The sequence below is a fragment of the Quercus suber genome, unplaced genomic scaffold (genome assembly GCF_002906115.3).
Source record: "Quercus suber isolate HL8 unplaced genomic scaffold, Cork oak 2.0 scaffold_3B, whole genome shotgun sequence".
Classification (NCBI taxonomy): Eukaryota; Viridiplantae; Streptophyta; class Magnoliopsida; order Fagales; family Fagaceae; genus Quercus; species Quercus suber.
In genome coordinates, this window is record NW_027071805.1 from 597,970 (window position 1) to 617,200 (window position 19,231).

At 33.9% G+C, this 19,231-nt stretch overlaps 2 protein-coding genes and 2 long non-coding RNA genes across 4 annotated transcripts in view; all 4 read left to right on the forward strand.

Annotated features, from left to right (window-relative positions):
- LOC112016826 (uncharacterized) overlaps positions 1-718 on the forward strand; it is a 5,048-nt gene extending 4,330 nt beyond the window's left edge. Inside the window, 3 exon segments of the mRNA XM_065770101.1 lie at positions 5-138; positions 232-387; positions 518-718. Of these exon segments, the coding sequence (XP_065626173.1) occupies positions 5-138; positions 232-387; positions 518-718 (491 nt within the window).
- A 399-nt stretch (positions 719-1,117) lies between these two features.
- On the forward strand, positions 1,118-3,441 carry LOC136066215 (uncharacterized). The gene is made up of 9 exons (XR_010627665.1): positions 1,118-1,226; positions 1,338-1,539; positions 1,633-1,818; positions 1,909-1,963; positions 2,072-2,452; positions 2,599-2,723; positions 2,809-2,930; positions 3,050-3,265; positions 3,380-3,441. It is a non-coding gene; the product is annotated as an uncharacterized LOC136066215 (long non-coding RNA).
- Positions 3,442-3,863: 422 nt separating this feature from the next.
- Positions 3,864-4,637, forward strand: LOC136066216 (uncharacterized). Its single transcript, XR_010627666.1, has 2 exons — positions 3,864-3,973; positions 4,297-4,637. It is a non-coding gene; the product is annotated as an uncharacterized LOC136066216 (long non-coding RNA).
- An 8,596-nt stretch (positions 4,638-13,233) lies between these two features.
- On the forward strand, positions 13,234-14,973 carry LOC112007040 (leucine-rich repeat receptor protein kinase HPCA1-like). Its single transcript, XM_065770121.1, has 3 exons — positions 13,234-13,492; positions 13,702-13,937; positions 14,308-14,973. The coding sequence occupies exons 1-3, from the start codon at positions 13,441-13,443 to the stop codon at positions 14,632-14,634; spliced, it is 615 nt and encodes a 204-aa protein (XP_065626193.1). The 5' UTR covers positions 13,234-13,440; the 3' UTR covers positions 14,635-14,973.
- The last annotated feature ends 4,258 nt before the right edge of the window (positions 14,974-19,231 follow it).

Here is a 19,231-nt window from a genome sequence, read left to right on the forward strand (position 1 = left end):
CTAGCAAATGACATCCTACAAAATAGTAAACGCAAAGGAAATGAGTTTGTTACTGAGTTTTGGAAGGTTCTTCCTGCTGCACTCAAAAGCGTTACTGGGACTGTAGATGATCAAGGAAAAAATGTGGTCTCTAGATTGGTAATGCCTTCTTTGCTTTATTTGGTTTGAAGAACTGATGACATAGGCCATACATTGTTTCACCAATTAAACTAGTGCTTGTATTATTTTTAGGTTGCCATATGGGAAGAAAGGAGAGTTTTTGGATCCCGTGCACGGAGCCTCAAACATATAATGCTTGGAGAGGAATTGCCTCCACCCTTGGAGTTCAGCAAAAAACGTTCGCGTTCAGTCAAAATTGTAAAAAGGGATTCACGCTCTATTAGAACGGTTAGAATGAGGGCCTTGTTCTCTTTCTGCTTCATTCTGTTTAGTTTTTTAGAAGTTACATAATCTTCTTCCATTTTACTCTGCATGTCTGAGATGTGGCTCACTAATGTGGACTTTATTTGGAAACCAGAAATTGTCCATTGGAGGTACAGCTGAAAAAATAGTTTCAGCATTTCACTTGGTGCTCAGTGAACATCCTAATGAAGATGCGGAAATGAGTAAATGCAAGTCTGCAGTTCACCGTGTGAGGAGGATTGAGAAAGATTTTGATTTCACCTGTTCTAACGGTAAGCCACCTACAATGTGTATCGAAGTGGTGGCTCGGACTTAATTTCTTTTGACTGGTTTGTTATTACATTTTCTCTGTAAAGATAAGCTCTTTGACCAATGTATTAGAGCTGCCGCAAAGAAAGATATTGTAATTTCTTGTCCTTATTTTTGTTATTTAAATAGCTTGCTTGTACAATTGTTAAATGCTTTCTTGTCCTTATTGGGTTTCACTTCGTATGATTTTTGACGTTATGCCTAAGCACATTGACCGTGTACAACCTCCCTTCATTGGGACACAATTATCATGTTATACCATGCTTGAGATGAACGTGCCTACTGTGTCACTGTGTAAAGCCGATTCTAGTTCAATATTTTCTTATTGTGAATAATCTTATTATTACATTTTGAATTTACTAATGATCAGTTTGATTTTAGGGAGGAAAAGATAATGCAAGTGCTACGTATGTATATACGCGGGTTTGTCCAATCACGCGGTTTCTGTTCCATTCGGATGATGATGACCTTCTTGACTACTTGAATGAAGATGGGCAATCAATTGAACGAACTTAGTATCTTTCTCCCCATTCTTCTATGTATTTGGTAGAAGGGATTTTAGCATTTTGTATGAAGAACTCCTATATATAAATAAGGCTTACACTTTACTTTTTTGGTTATTTTAGGTACATGCTAATTATACCAACGGATCTTGTCAATGGTAGTGAAGGAATTGGGACTGGTTGGAGCTCTTACAATTATTACAACCCAAAGAGACATAATAGCAAATGTTAGGCGCTTCTTGAATGGTGATGCTATGGAGCCTATGGATCCATGGTATAAATGGTTTAAAGGAACTATTGAGAATGCAAAGATCCCTTCATTGAGGTAAATTTGCTCAAGTCCTTGAGAATTATGTTATCCACCACAATGTGAATTAGACTATACCCAGTTTCTCATGAAAAGTAATGCTGGCTGCAGGATGTTGATATGATTTGTGATGACGTAACAGTAGAATTTGAGTCTTCTTGACCCCTAAGAACTTGATTAGGGTCATTGCAGAGGGTTGGCTGAAGAAATTTAAACTAACCACTACAAGTAGCGCAACTAATATGCACCTATTTGACCCAAGAGGCATGATTAAGAAGTATGACAACCCGAAGCAAAGTATGTGACAGAAATTGGAGTTCTTTTCATTGGTTTTCGAATATAATTTCCATGATAACACACTTACTGTTTGTGATTTTCCTCCTGCAGTTCTTGAAGATATCTTTCTCCCCATTTAGGACTTCGATTTTATGAGAAAAGAAAGGTGAGCTCACTTACGCTTATAGCAAAAGAGTAGAATTGATATTAATAATTAAAAGAAGCCATTTCTTAGGGAAACAATTATTAATTGCAATTTTTGTATTTTGTGCAGAAATTCACATAGAACAAACGTGAAATGGAGTTGTTGAAGTTGGAAAACAACGTTAGGTTTATCCTTGCAGTTGTGAAGGGAGAGATCATTGTAAGTAATAGGAAAAGAGCTGATCTGTATGTTGAGCTGGAAACAAAAGGTTTCACTCCTTTTCCAAAGAAAGCTAAAGCTGTTGAGCCAGAAGTTGCTGCTGCAACTGATGATACAGAAGAAACAGAAGTTCAGAAAGAAAATGAGAGGCAAAGCAAGGGGTGAAGTTGCTATGGTCTCTACTAGACAAGCATGTGCTTACAACCCACGGAAGAACAACAATAAGAAGGCAAATAATGCAGAATCTGTTGCAGAAGCTGTCTCATCATCTATGGCTGCATTGGTGGATTGGTAAGTGTCAAACATTTAATTTGTATGTTTATTATATGTATTAGTTTTTGTTTGAGAACCCTACTCAAGAAGCAAGTTTTTTGGTAGAAGCCTACACAATTTAGTTAGACCATTGAATTTCTTAAATCTTGTCTCATCTTTTTCAGGTGGTTTATGCCAATAAACATCGGGCTTACCTTTTGATTTGGAGGAATTCTTGGATGGGTAGTTGTAAAAATATTGAGGCCTAAGCCTCATCTGGAAGGCCTTATCATTGCTACATGTTCATCAGGTATTTGGTCACTATTGACAGCTTTCAACTCTTCTCAGAATCCATGTATGTGAAATCAAGTCCTCATAATTAGCTTGTTGATTAGGAAACTTGGGAAACTTTCTCCTTATCATTGTCCTTGTAGTCTGTAATGAGGATGGGAGTCCATTTGGTGAACGTAGTACTTGTAGCTCTGTTGGACTATCATATGCATCTTTCTCCATGGCAGTAATGCAACCTTACTATTCCTAATCTACAATCACCCATGCTTGAATCAACATGAATCCTTGCTTTTAGGTTCAATTTTCATGCGAAGAGATCGTTCCTGTTTGTATTGGCTATTGCAGCTGGGTGGTTTCTTCATCTGGACCTATACTTACCAGCTGATACGAACCTCGTCCAAAAAATTCAAAGCACTACAAGCAACTGAGAAGATCTCAAAGACACCTAATAATGATTTAAGTGCTGACCCAACTACTCAACTTCTCAAGGGAGAAGATCAAGAACGTGTAGCTATAATTGTATCATCAATCAAGTCTATTGAAGACTCTGAGGACCAAGTAGTAAGTCCACATATATATCATATTATTTACAACAAATTCAGACACATCTATGGCAAATGTGAAACAAATTTTCTGGTCTAGAAACATACTAACGCCTCTTCTTATTGGTTGTAGATTGTAGCCCAAGGATCAGCCAGTGGACTGGAAAAGGACAATTTGTAATTCTGGACTAAACTTGAGTTCTTTTCATTTATTTTCCAATATAATTTCCATGATAACGCACTTACTATTTGTGAATTTCCTCCTGCAGTTCTTGAAGATATCTTTCTCCCCATTTAGGACTTCAATTTTATGAGGAAAGAAAGGTGAGCTCACTTACGCTTATAGCAAAAGAGTAGAATTGATAGGCAATAATTAAAACAAGCCATTTCTTAGGGAAACAATTATGAATTGCAATTTTTGTATTTTTCTGCTGAAATTGACATAGAACAAACGTGAAATGGAGTTGTTGAAGTTGGAAAACAACGTTAGGTTTATCCTTGCAGCTGTGAAGGGAGAGATCATTGTAAGTAATAGGAAGAGAGCTGATGCAGGGTCACACTTAGATAGGGAATAATTTTAGTTATGTTTTTGACTTTGTGCCATATAGTTGATCTCAATTTGTGGTCTTCTAAAAGCACAATTCATGCATTTGTTTTAAACTGACTTAATTTTACCACTATTAGAGGCTGAGATTTCAGTGTATCCCATCAGCAACATGTTCTTTGGGTTAGTATACTTGCCTCAAAATTTTATCTCCATTCTCTGATTTTGAATATAAAGAATATTTGCATAGTTTTCCTAAGAAAGTTCATGCTAATATATTGTGTAGTTGTGAATTATGATGATGAATGGGTTTGTAGATGCTTTGCATAATTTGTATTTCCGCTTGTCACTGCACATTGTGGAATAGGTTTGTGGCTGCTGAATATTTATTCATCAGCCATGTAGAATTACACAGCTGTGTTGCTTCAGAAGTTGTTAATAGTTTATTAATTCTGCATCATTGTAATCCATGGCCTTTAAACAAGTTCTGGTCTGCATTTTTGCAGGGACTGGGCTGGCTGGAATGAGACAGAGGGACTTGATTAAATGGTATGTGGGTCAGCAGAATGAGGAAAATAACTACTGGGCTGGCTGCTGCTGCAATAGGTGAATCATTTTTGTAATTTGTTGTAACTTATGTCAGTGGTGCATCTCCTTGAGTCTTATTCTATTTCGTTGTGAAATTGTTGAGTTTGAAGGTGTTAAATTGTAACAATTTTTTTGTTTTCTTTGCTGAAATGTTAATTGTAACAGTTTATTCTATCTTTTAGTACTATAAGCACCTATGTGGGAACCTCAATGTAGGAAAAAGTTGGTATTTGATTAAAGTATAGGCATTATTTCTAAATTTTATGCTTTCATTGTGGGTTTGAATAGACTAAATTGGGTCAACTGGAAAAAAGTGGACCCAATGGAGAGAAGAAGTCATAATAGGAACAATTTCTGACCGAATAGGACTGAAGTGGACAGATTGGACCGAATAGGACCAATGTAGACTGAATAAGACATAATGGGCAAAATGTACCGAATAAGACCAAATGGTCTGAATAGGACTAAAGTGGATCAAAGTGAATAGATTGGATCGAATAGGACGAAATAGGACCAAACTACACATACTAGACCGAATAGAACCAAAGTGGATAGAATTGACCGAAGAGGACAACATAGGACCAATGTGGACCGAATAGAGCCAATGTGGACTGAATGGACCGAATTAGTCCGAAGTAGATAGAATTAGGGCCAATGTGAACTGAAAGGACCAATTAAACAGAAGTTGATTAAATAAGACTGAATGACCCGAATTGGACCAAATTGGACTAAAGATGACAAAATGGACCAAATAGTACCAACATGGACTGAATAAGACTTTTCAATATTTATCTTTTTTATTGCATTTTTAGGGCTCATATTTCTAATTTCTAATGTCTATTTTAGTTTTTTTTTTTTTTTGCTTTTTTTTTTTTTTAAACTCAAAACTAAAGAGTTTAGCCCAAATTTAATAAAATTTCATACGTTTTAACTCAAAAATTAAGAGGGAAAAAAAAAGTTTTTTGAGCTAAACATGAAAAGAAAACTAACAAAATAATCAATTTAAGGCCCAATTAGTCTAAAATGGACTAAAGGAGGACTGAACTTGACTGAGTGGACCAAAATAGACCTAACTGGACCAAATTAAAATTATTTCATTTTTAGACAGAACAAATTATCTTGAAAAAAATTATAAATTATATTACAATACAAAATAATAATTTATTCTCATATATCACGTGGATGAACAACTAGTTTTGAAAACAAAACTTGACAAAACACATGACTACATAAGAATTATATCAAACAAGGCAAGACACAGGTAAAGCAATTTCCTGACAAGTTTACAATCTATGAAGCAATGATTTATTACGATTTTGGAAATTGCAAATGGATGTAGAAAAATACACATTACAATATCAAAGTCAGGTCATATCATGGGGTTGTGAATTGCTATTAACATCATCATCTTGTATGTTTTCGCCTAAGATAGCAATGTCACCATGGGCGGCTCTACACTATTCTCAGGGGGTTCAAATGAACCCCCTGACTTTCAAAAAAATAAAAATAAAATTATATATAAAAAATATTTTTTTTAGTTTAATATTATTATTTTTTTCTTAAAAATATATTTGCACACTCTGACTTAAATTTTACACACCCTTATTACAAGTATTTCCAACTCTAAGAATAAAATGTAAGTGTTTGTAAATTGTAAGTGTCATTATTTTTTTATAAATTTATATTATGTGTGTGAGTGTGTCTAACATTGATTGTATGCATTACTTTTATTATAATATTATTTGTGTGAATTATGATGTGTGTGGATGTTTGTATGTACATTATAATATAAATATATATAATCTAATAATTAGGAAATAGATGTGGTTTGTTACGTTTGTGTATATTGTTATCATGTTATAATAACTTTTTGTTATAAACGTAGTAAAATTGAAGAAAAAAAAATGTAAAGTTAGTGATTGTCCAAGCATTTGATTAGTTAAGTAGACACTATTGTATAATTTTATGTAGGAATAAGTGTGGTTGTGTGCGTCAATAATTAATACAAAGCCAATGAGTTTAGTTTAGTCATTTAGTTTAAAATATTTTTATAAAAACAATAACAAATAGATAATAAAAGCTGCATAAAAATAAAAATGTTATATAAACTTAATAAAATAGAATGATTATAGGCTCATAACTACCTTTTGCGGTTTGTGTGAATCTCTTGTGAGATCCTTGAGGAGCTTTCCTTCACATAAACTTAGGGTTTTCAAGGTAGAGATATTATCAACACCTTGATGATCAACTCAGTTGCTGTCATTGGAGCTTAAAAAAACAGAAGCAGGATTGCTTGTACTTGATTGGAGAATCCAAGAAAGAAGGATTCCGTGGATTCGGAGCTTGCACGTGGTCATGTCAGTAAGTTCTATTGGTAGGTAGCATTAGGAAGTCGAGCGTGGGTGCTTATAAGTCCTTTTGTATGAACTTCAATTCTTTCATATAGTGGATTCAAGTTTACCTTGAGGATAGCTAGGTTAAATCCTCCCTAGGTTTTTTTACCGATTTGGTTTTCCTGGGTGATCATATCTTTGTGTTCTTTATATTTCCGCTACTTTATATCTTGATATGATTATTTGATTGTGTTAACCTAGATTTGCATAATTTGACTAAGTTAATCATTTGGCTTATAAACTAGGTTAATACAATTGTTGTGTTTTAAGGGGTCTAAAAACCTAACAGATTGTAGATATGGGCAATTTGACATTTAAATGATGACTTCCAAGTTCTCATGATGAATACCTTTACCTTAAAATTAAAAGTAATTACTATGGATTAATGCCGTACAAAAATGTACTTAGATTCATAAAGTGTCATCTATAATAATTACTTGTGAGGCTGCTGAATATATCCATTTGCTATTGATAATATAGTCATTTGTAAAATGAGCCGAGTCTCCTTATAAGAATTGGAAGTTGCTAGCATAGTTCTCCATTTTGATTCTCAATTTGAGATGGGCAAAGATTTGTTTTTGCTAAATGAAATAATGTTTCTGTTGTTTAATGGTCATGCCTTACAAACAAAATAGTTTCATCTTTAGTTTTATGTGGCCACACACCCATGCTTTAGATTATGTCATGCAATTTTCTCTTTTTCTTTCCCATTATGGATATATGTCCTTCCTAACTCAGTTTCTGCAAATTGTTTTAATATGTTAAATCCCTACGTTCCTATTTGTTTCATTTGTTTTGGCTCTATTCTTGTCATGGTTCAGTCTAGAAGCATGCGTGACAATCTTGTGGCAGAGTGGCAAAGCTGCTCCACAGGTTTATACAGCATTCACTCTTAGGACTTTCCGCCTGTTGTTAATTTAATTTTAATCTATTAAAAGTTTTTTTTGTGCAGGCAGTTGAGACACTGAGGATTATTGCTACCTAGTTGTGCAAGCTGCAGATTGCAGATGGTGTTATTCTTGTAAATGATCCCTTCTTTATTCTATGCAGTTGTTTCTTTTCTATTTCTTACTTTTAGCGACTTTCATATGTCCTAGTGTAGAAACCATGACCAATTGGCACCTTCTCCAAACAATGAAGTGGGATGAAACATGGCTTTTTGCATGCATATTTGATGAGCGAACAGTTATTCTGTTTAATTGCTTGAAGTTTGTTTATGTTGTTTGTCCTGGTTGTTTTTTGGTAGATCTTGCTACTTTTCTTTTATGTTTTCCTTCTAATTGATCCATTCTATGGCCCCTTTTTTCTAGTGAAGATGTTTAAAGTGGGGCAAAGTACTGATTTGTGTTATAAGATATGTTTCTCAGGGATTTATTGGACTGCCTTTTTGTAGTAATTGGCTGTAATTTTTGGGTATTTTGTGTTGTGGTTTTTTTTTTTTTTTGGTGGCTAACTCTACTGGTTTAAGCTTTTGATGCTTGAATTGATTCTGCATAATTACAGCCAGCCATTTTACTAATTTTTTTTATACTATTGTTCCAGTATGGTTGGTTAATTAGGACTGGTTTTTTCAAAAATGCTTTTTCTCCTTAACCATTCATAGTTGAGTTTGTTTGTTATGCTTATGCACTAAAGAGTGAGTATTCCAGCTGATCAGGTATGTCTCCTCTTTATTTTTTTTTTATTTTTTTTTTTGAAGTTTTTCTTGCTATATCCCTCTCAGATCTCCCTTTAGTGCTTGAAATGAGATAAAAAAAAAAGTTTTGAGTATTTTATATCTATTACAATTGTGTTTGGTGTTATGAATGCTTACAATGTGGTGTGTTAGTAACATTGTCAATACAATAGTTGAGCAACTAGACAAAACATATAGATTTTGCTGACTTGGATGCATGCAAAAATGGGCTTGGGGAGGGTACAGTTGGTGTTATGACATTGGTTGATATTTATGGAAAATCGGGGAGGTTTGATGATGCGATTGAGTGCTTGGATGTTATGAAGTTTGCAGGGTTGAAGTCGCCTTCCACAATGAACAATACCTTGATTAATGTCTACGCGCAGAAGGTATGTTGCTTGTTGCCTTGATTAAGCAATTTACTTTGAGTGAATATATATATATATCAAAACGTGTTTATATTTTTAATAGCATCTTCTATACCTGTACCCTTTTGAGGAAGTGCTAGTAACCTAAGACAAGTCAAACAAGCAGTAGCATTTGAGGCGATCATTGACACTCTTTGCCTTACAGTATTGCGTAAACTATGAGATGGCTTAAACTCTTGATGGGAAGATTTTAATTGCCAATATTGGTGACTCAAAGGCCCTTTTATAAACAAAAAAATCTAGTCTGGTCAGGGTACTGGTTCTCTGATATCTCCCTTTTTTTTGTTAAGTAGTGATATTGATTATTGACTTTTTAACCAGTTGCATCCAGAAGATAATTGATCCTAATTAATGGGAATAAAGGTTTAGCTGATTTTAGTTGAAATTAGTTGTGTCTACTAGATATATGCAAAGGTGATAAAGAATTCCTTTCTCTTAATGCTTTTACTTGAAATAGGACTTTCCTAAGCATTAGTTGTACATCAAGTAAAGGAGTATAAAACTTCACCTTATTTTAACCTAATAATTGAATATCTGTATGTTTACATGAAAATGACAGGTAACTTGACAAACAGTCTTTCAGCTACTGAACTAACTAAAGATCATAGTCCAGGTAGAGATGATGAAAGAGCTTGAATTGAAGTAGCTGGTGGTATTGTTGTCACTCTTTGGGGTAAGCCTTGGGTCAATGCTGAACTTCCTATGTCCCGAGCCATTGGTGATGTGGTGAAGTACCAAAAGAGGTGAGGCTGTGATGTACTTTTAATGTTTGATTTTCTCCTTATAGATCGTTTGATGCCTTATTTTTTCTTTATGGATTATCTGATGCCTTATTTTCTCCATTTTTGTCCATTTTTTCCCTGAACAATGAATCTTTTGAAGTTGATCAATATGATGAGTACTTAAAAAGTAAGTTATCTTAGTGGTATGGTAGTTATTACATTGACACGTAATTATGAATTCAAGTGTATTGGTTTTAAAGGGTTATAGCCCACCTGGTTCTACGAAAGTTAGGAATCAAGAGGCTTAGTTGCTCTGCTGCCTCATGGAGAAAACCTTTATTCCTTCTTCATTGGCTGTATAATGTAGTAAATAATTTGGGCAACCTTCAATCAAATGGGCAATTACCCAACTTGTAGGTTGTCTTTTGTGTGCACAATGCCAGCTAATTGGGTGGACTGGGTTTGGGTTTCCAAAGTGGGAACCTGTGTTTTTGATGGTTTAGAACAAAGTTTGTTCCAGTGGGTTCCAGTTTAAGAAGGGGCTTCCCATCTCAATCCTGGTCTGTTGCCACTCCTACCCTAATTGGGACTTGGTGATCGCTCCTCCTTCATGCTTCTAATGGTTTGAAATGATGATTTTATGTGGCCAACCACCAAATCAATTTTAATATGGTTCAGGTGGTTTTGGATTTTCTTTATTATTTATGTTCTTTTTAATCTTTTGCCTTCTTAGTGCCACACCCCCCCCCCACCCCTTTCTTCCTGATAGTATGGCAAAAGTGCAAGTTATATCCTTTCATTTAAAGTATTTTCATTACAAATTTACTCTAATTGAATCATAATGCTGTTCTGTTGCCTTTGGGGATTCAATTGCTCAGGGTATGAAGATGCTGCTTTAAAAACACAACGTAGACTTGCATAATTGAACTTCGGCCAAAATGTAATATTTAGCACGGCTTTTTCAATAGCTATGGTGTTATGTTCAAATGGAATTATGAATGGTGAGATGATAGTTGGTGATTTGGTAAAATATGAACTTCTGTCAAGGATTCCTCATAAGAATCTTGTCAGCCTTGTTGGTTTTTGTTTCGATCAAGATGAACAAATGCGATATGAAATGTACCTTCTCAAACAGCAACAATTATATATGTATATAAAAGAATTTGGATATGGGTTTTGTGTATAGATATGGAATTGTATATGCAGTTTTGGGAAAAGTTATGAGTTTTTTGCATTTTACATTGCAAATTTGATGCGTTCTATAGACAACCATTTGGATTTGTGCTTTGTTTAACATGTATTTTGTTTGCTTCTGCAGATTTAATGTTTTGACTTAGCGATTATTAAGTTGTCATAGACTTTGCCAATCTAAACCTTATGTTTAAAAAAATGTTTGGAGCTTTGCACTCCAATCACTAATAAGAAGATATCATTTGTCTCTATTATGTGCAATACACTTAACTCACTTAAACCAACCAATAAAGTGAGTCATGTGTATTACATAGGATAAGACACATTTAATTTTTTTTTTTTATTGGTACCAAACATTTTCCAAAAGAAATTGGGTTGTCAATTTTTATTGGATAACCTTTTATATCATCTAGTCACTAATCCGCACTATGCACGAAAACTTATCTATTTGTAAGGTAGACTAAAATAGTTTTATAAAAAAATTTAAGAAACTATAGCATTGCATGATTTGCTTTTATATAACTTCAATTTGTATTACAATTTGATGAAGAAGCCGTTGCTTAAACATGGAATGACTTACAAAAATTTATAAAATATAATTTTATTTAAATATTGTGCTGACGTGGAAAATTATGAGAGTTTCAGAGGATTTGGCTCTTAAATTTGGAGATAAATTGCCAATGTTTAAGTTGGACTTGTTAGAGAGATAGAGTTTTACTTATTGTTAAGTTTGGACTAAACAACAATAATTTTATTTAAATAAAATGATATTTTTATTTAAATATTGTGCTGATGTGGAAAATTGTAAGAACTTTAGAGGTTTCAATTTTAGATATAGAGTTTTACTCTTTGTTAAGTTTGGATTAAACAAAAATAATTTTGTTTAAAAAAAATGATAATGATGAATTTGAGTTTTAGTTGGACTTGTTAGAGAGATAGAGTTTCACTCCTTATTAAGTTTAGAATAAACAAAAGTAATTTTATTTAAATATTGCGCTGATGTGAAAAATTGTGAGAGTTTCAGAGGTTTTGATTATATATATATAGATTAATTTTATATATTTATTTTTAAACTAAAATAAAAGAAATACTCTAAACACACGCCCGTGTAAAGGGGTAGATCACAATATTTAGTTGGAATAAAAAAATTTGGATCCTACTTTTGTATAATGTACACACTTCCACAAAATTACATTATACTTAATTGAAAGAATTTAAAAACTCTAAAAACTAAGAACACAATAGATATAATTGAGAAATTTAACATGGTCAATAAAATTGTACTTCCATTGTCAAACTCACATGCCTATCAATTCTCCAAATAAGTTATAATGAAACTATCTTTTTCACCTACGCTATTGGTGTGTTTAGAAACTTTTCTTTTTAATTTGAATATAATAAAAAGTTGGGGGCTGTGTTTTTTGCAAAAATATTTAATAAAAAAATACTATATATATATATTTAGTTAAAATAAGACTCTCTGAATTAACTTTTACTTGGCTGTTAAAATTTTGAAGTAACCCAACATTGAGAAGTAAGGAATAATAAAGTTGGTAGGTGAAGTAATTGGAAGGTGACCATAATTATTAAAAAAATGAAAATGACATCCTATAATAATTTTTTAATAATTTATGAACGGTGACCTTAATTATATTATCAATTGAAAAGTAGATGTTAACAAAACTTAAATATTAAATATTAATTGGTTTCCAAAAAAAATATTAACTAATAATTTTGTACTTCAAAAAGTATGAAAAATGACTTCAATTAAAAAAATTATAATATAAAAAATTAAATAAATATTATTTAAATGATATTAAAAAAAAAAGTACATAGTTTTCCTCAAACTGTATGCAGCCAGTCTTGGTGAAAAGTTTCAATTAAAGTTGGTTGAAACACTGGTCATAAAGAATATATTCATGCACAAATTTATAATTTTACATAAATACAAATTCCTAGTATCTTTTCAAGATAAAAAAATTTACTGGTAAATATATAGTGGATAAGAGAAAATGTGGTTTGAGCCACAATCATAAAATACCACAAAAGATACCATTACAATTAAATTTATCACTTGAACCCCACCTCTTTCACAACTTAGTACTTAAAGCATATACCAATTCACAAGTTTCAAGTTTCAACTTATTAACATGTCTTACTATTATAGGTTTTGGATAAAGAGGTCAGTGAACATGATAGTAAATACACTAAATAAATTAATTATAAAATATTCGTCTTTTTGATAATAATGAAGTGGGGCAGTATATCTACCTTACATGAACCTAAATGAGCCTTCTAGTTGCTAGGACTAGCCTTCCTCATTTGATTATTAAAAATATTTACCTTTGGGTGACTTTTATATNCCATATATATATATTTATTTATTGGTTTATGACAACTCCTTAAGTGTCTCAATGTAGTTTTGCTGAACTATTCCTATTGATAAATTGTGTTACCAAATGTCTAATCTGTCAACATTACTACAGGTTTATCTGGGGACTCTTCCCATTGGTCAACTGATTGCCATCAAACGAGCTCAGAAAGAATCAATGCAGGGTGGCCTTGAGTTCAAAACTGAGATTGAACTTCTGTCAAGGGTTCTCATAAGAATCTTGTCAGCCTTGTTGGTTTTTGTTTCGATCAAGATGAACAAATGCTTGTATATGAGTATGTTCCAAATGGATCTCTAAAGGATAACCTTTCAGGTACTTCAACCACTATTAAAATGGCTTTCAGTAAGGTTTTTTTTTTTTTTTTTTTACTTCAACAGTGTGCCTTCCTCTAGAGACAATATTAGAGGAAAACATAATATGTCATAACTCTGATAGCTTCTTTCCAGGAAATGTAAATTATCATGTAGATAATGCTGACAATTTTTCATTAACATTTAATGAGGTAGCTGTTCTTTATGCAGGGAAGTCAGGATTCAGGTTGGATTGGATGAGGAGACTAAAAATAGCACTTGGTGCAGCTAGAGGCCTGGCCTATCTTCATGAACTTGCTAACCCTCCTATTATACACAGGGACATTAAGTCAACCAACATTCTCCTGGATGAACACTTAAATGCAAAAGTTTCTGATTTTGGACTATCTAAGCCTATGGGTGAAGGAGAAAAAGGCCATGTCAGCACTCAAGTTAAAGGCACAATGGTCAGTGGAAAATCCTTTTGCAAACTTTTTTAGTGAAAGAAAATAAGCATCAGGAGCTTATAATAATTCGGCTATATTTAGTAATGGAAGAATCAGATCAAGACTTTTGCACAAAATTGTCCCATTATCAGGCTACCTGATCCTTTTGTTGAATTGGATGTCAATTGTATGATGATATTCACTATGTTAGGGTTTATGATTTTATTAATATTTGTAATTTGTGTTTGATTTTATTGGTCCCTAGTTGTATACATCAAGTATACGTGGCTGACTCTTTTTTTAATTTTTTTTTTTTATTTTAGCTCAATAAAAATTATTATTTATCAAAAAAAACCTCTGACACTGTGACTTGATTTCTATAATGGTGTAGGGGTACATGGATCCTGAGTATTACATGACTCAGCAGTTGACTGAAAAGAGTGATGTATATAGTTTTGGAGTGGTAATGCTAGAGCTGATAACTGCAAGAATGCCAATTGAACGGGGGAAATATATTGTAAGAGTGGTCCAAACGGAAATTGATAGAATGAAAGATCTATACAACCTTCAAGAAATTCTAGACCCTACCATTGGTTTGCAAACATCACTGAAAGGTTTGGAGAAGTTTGTGGACCTGGCAATGAGGTGTGTTGAAGAATTAGGAAGCAACAGGCCAGCAATGGGTGATGTGGTGAAGGAGATTGAGAACGTAATGTAGATGGTTGGTTTGAACCCCAATGCTGAATCTGCATCCACTTCAGCCAGTTATGAGGATGTAAGTAAGGGGAACTCAGGCCATCCTTACAGCAATGAGGGCTTTAAGTATAGTGGGAGTTTTCCAACTTCAAAGACAGACCATCATTGAGTACCCTTTTTACATTTGAGCTTTTGCTAATTGGCTGCTTTAATTGTGTTGGATAGCTAGCTAGAAGATACTGTGAGGCTTGCTTGCTTCACATGACAAAGAAGCAGAATTGTAATTTGAAAGCTTAATTAGTGTGAAAACACTAATACTTGTTTAAACTTCTAATTTTAAATTATGGCTTACTTGCTTTTATTCTAACTTATCTAAGTGTAGAACAAAAGTAAATGAAGCGTAATAAATCAGTAACACTACTCTAATCCATAAGCAAACCACAATGAGCAATAAAAGTAAAGTTTAAAGAGTAGGGAATAGAGATGCAAACACAAGATAACACCAAGATGTGTTATCGAAGAGGAAACTAAAGAATTCAGCAAAAAACCTCTCCGTGACCCTTCAAGTCGAAATCAATTCACTAGTGAATAAGTTGGAGTACACGAATATCAAAGAGACACTCCAAGCCTAATCTACCCAATATACTTTAGCTCTCCAAGCTCCTGTTACCAACGGACTTCTCGGAGTCTTTTCTTCACTAGTTTTCTAGATCTCACAATTCCGCTTGATTGCATCTGCTACTCAATGACTTCTTCCAATGCTTTCCAAATGCACCAAAACTTCTCAATACTCAAAATAGGTGAGGTAAGTGTTTGGGTTAAGAACCTCTCAAGGATGTATAGATGAAGGGGTATGAGTAAAGGAAAACCAAGAGAATTTGTGTAGATTGTGGGTATGACAATCTTTAACTCTCAAGTGTTTTGCTAGGATTTTTTCTCTGAAAAACAGTCTTTACAATTTCATTAGTAATGAGGGTATATATAGTGTTTGTAAAAAATTTAGTAAAACACTTTTCATTTTTGTCAAGCTGAGAGTTTCGCGGGTATCTCGCGAGATGGCCTTTCTCATGAAATACTTGTGAAATGACAAGCTGGCATGACTCTTCACCTTCTAGTCATGTGCTTCACACGTGGCCTTTTTGCGGGTTGCTTTACTCGTAAGCTAGTCGCGATTTGCACTGATCTTCATTGCATGCTTGATTCTTCACTAATCTCTCACACTCATCATTTACAATTAAACCTACATAAATACAAGGAAATGGTTGACTGAATTACAACCAAATTTGGCATGAAATTAAAGCCAACAAAGGCTAGTTGGAAATCACAACTTTACATAATTGAAATACATGCATTATTATCGTTTTATTTTACATTATTTACTGTGGAACAAATAGCTGATGAATTAATGATCAAGTTTTCAACTTGTTAGATTATAGAATAATTTTGTGAAAAAGTTAAAGAAGGTGAATATTCCTTACTTGAAGGATGATACTTATGTGACAAGGACTAACAAATTAATAATTATGGGGCACTTGTTTTAAATTAGAAAAACCTACAACTTGCTAAAACTATCATATCCACTACCTGTACTTTTGAATGTGTACTTGGTACAATCCATGCAACCAATTACCGAATAGCCAAAGCCAATACAAACAGATTATTCATTTGAGGCTAAAAGGAACTTGCACTCCGAAGAATGACAATGCAAGTTATACCTACATAATTTTAATTGTATGAGTAAAAAATTAAAATTTTCCAACCACATTGTCATATATATGCAAAGTTCCCTTGTCTTCTATATAATACCTTTTCACTTTCACTTGTTTATTTTTCATTTTGGTTGTCTCACTTCCTAATATCACAAAGGGTTGTTTTTCAGACATTATAAGAGAGCTGAGAGCCCCTTAGAGCATTCACATTCGGTATCTAAAAAATATCTCATTTTACCATCTTAAAAGTTACTTATCAATTATATCATATCATTTTACAACACATCCAACATCCTAACTTTTATTTTCTTATACAATATATTAAAATAATAAATCTATATAATAAAATATATTTCATTCTCTCTCTAATTTTTATCTCCCTTCTTCTCTCTTAACCACTCATTACCTCCATCACCAATTCACCATCACCAATTCACCACAGAGAAAACCCAATACCCCCAGCACAGAAAGTCATCTGAAACCCCAAACAATACATCCACCACCCAAACCCAAATCAACCTAACCATCAACAACAGAACCACCCACCAAGCCAGCTAAAACTTTCCAATCGCCAACCACTAATCCACCATTAACAACACCACCACCCACTGATCCACCATCAACAACAAAACCACCACCCACCGATCCACCATCAACAATACAACCACCATCCAAACCCAAAACTTTCCAATCACCACCCACCAATCCACAAACCACGGCACCACCCCAATCCACCATCAACAACACAACCACCACCCACCGATACACCACCTCGGCACCACCTTGATCTGCCACATCTGCCACCATATCAAACCCATGAACTCTACCAACCCATGAGACCCATGGCGGATTGATTCAAGGGAAGAGGGAAAGAGGAAAAGAGGTGAGAGAGACAGAGAGAGAGATAGAAAAGGAAGAGAATCTGCTTAGTGGAGGTGAGCATGACGAGGTTCTGCTTCATCGGCGGTGGCCAAGACACTAGGCCCACGCCACCGCAACCACCTGCCCATGTCGTCACAATCACCTACCCACGTTGACGCACCACTTAACCCATGCCGTGTGATTTGAGAAAGGCTTGGCACCAATTTACAGAGAGAGAGAGAGAGAGAGAGAGAGAGAGAATTAGAAACTAAAAAAAAAAAAGCGAAAGGAAAAACTGACAAGAAGAAAGAGAAAAGGTAATGTAATATCATTAATATGTTTACAATCCTGCTACAGTGCCACCTCTAAGATGGCACTGTAGCAGGATTGTAAAAAAAATTACAATTACAAGGTCGGGTAAAGCAGGTTTTTTGTGCATTCATGCTATAATATACTAACATATGACATTTAGAAGACCGGATGTGAATGCTCTTACGTTTGTTTTGTAACATTTGAAGATTATTTCTTTTTATTGCCAGGAAAGCTATTTATGGAAGTGAGCTACAAGTTGTAAGGGAATAACACGAAATTCCCAAACCTGTGAGAAACAAAATAGAGAAAACACATGTCAAAGGAAAAATAATCACACGCACAAGACAGTATTTACGTGGTTCAAGAATTTGCCTACGTCCTTAGAAAATCTCCCATTGAAAACGACGCAAAATCATTCGGGTTAGGTCGGGTTGTCATCCGAATCAAACACAACCAAGCTCCACAAAGCCCAACACAGGTTTGGACTGAATCCTATCCTGATGATATAGCTACTCTAGTGACTCGTGATGCTTTGTAATTTTTGATCTTTTATGAAATAAACTTGACCTTTGGATCTGGATTCTCAAAAAAAAGAAAAAAAAAACTCATTGGAACAACCCGAAAAACACTAAACTTATTATATAGTCCATGTTCAACCGCCAAACACAATCATACATTTTTAATATATGCATCTATCAACCTTTTGAAAAAATTATCAAATTATTCTTCAAATTAAGAAACTTATTTTATGTTGTAAAATTACAAATAATCCTAGCCTAGTCACAGTCACAGATTCCAGTTTACTATTGAAAGCTCAATTAGTGTAGAAACACTAATGCTTGTTTAGATCCCCAATTTTAAATTACGGCTTAATTGCTTTTACTGGAACAAGAGTAAAAGATGCGCAATAAACTGGAACACTACTCTAATGCATAAGCAAGTACAATAAGCGATAAATGTAAAGCTTAAAGAGTAGGGAAGAGAGATGCAAACACAAGATAACAACGAAAAGTGTTATCGAAGAGGAAACCGAAGTACTCGGTGAAAAACCTCTCCACGTCCCTCCAAGCTGAAATCAATCCACTAATAAATAAGTTGGAGTACACGAATATCAAAAAGACCCTCCAAGCCTAATTTATCCAATGTTCTTGAGCCCTCCAAGCTCTAGCTACCAACTAACTTCTCGGAGTCTTGTCTTCACTAGTTATCTGGATCTTGCAATTTCGCCCGATTGCATCTGCCACTCAATGGCTTCTTCCAATGCTTCCCATAGGCACCAAAACTTCTCTTAACACTCAGAATGGGTGAGGTAAGTGTTTGGGCTAAGAACCTCACAAGGATATGTAGATAGAGAGGTAGGAGTAAATGGAAATACAAGACACAAAGCTGAAATCGTGTTTTAAAATACAATTTTAGTTATAATTTTAAAATGAGTAACTTTATTCCCCTCTCTTGAAATTTGAGAAAATGACACTTCATCTTAAATTTCAAGGGAAAAAACACTTTCCCTTTTAACATTTGATTAACTAAACTTTGTTCAATTAATATTAAAAATATTGCGTACTAACATGTCTTTTGCTTATAGGCATGTTTCAAAACTTATTATCTTATATTACTCGTTGTTTTAAAATTTTAATTAAAGTGTATTTTAAAATATTAAGCTTGAATTTTGCATATTATTTTTTTCCCTTTTTTCAGGATTTACGGAAAGATTTGTTGTTGCAAGTGTTTTGGTGC

Coding starts and splice junctions, on each gene's coding strand:
- LOC112007040 (XM_065770121.1), top strand. CDS start 13,441: ATGCTTGTATATGAGTATGTTCCAAATGGATCTCTAAAGGATAACCTT. Junction 13,493..13,701: donor TCTAAAGGATAACCTTTCAG/GTACTTCAACCA, acceptor TTCTTTATGCAG/GGAAGTCAGGATTCAGGTTG. Junction 13,938..14,307: donor CTCAAGTTAAAGGCACAATG/GTCAGTGGAAAA, acceptor ATAATGGTGTAG/GGGTACATGGATCCTGAGTA.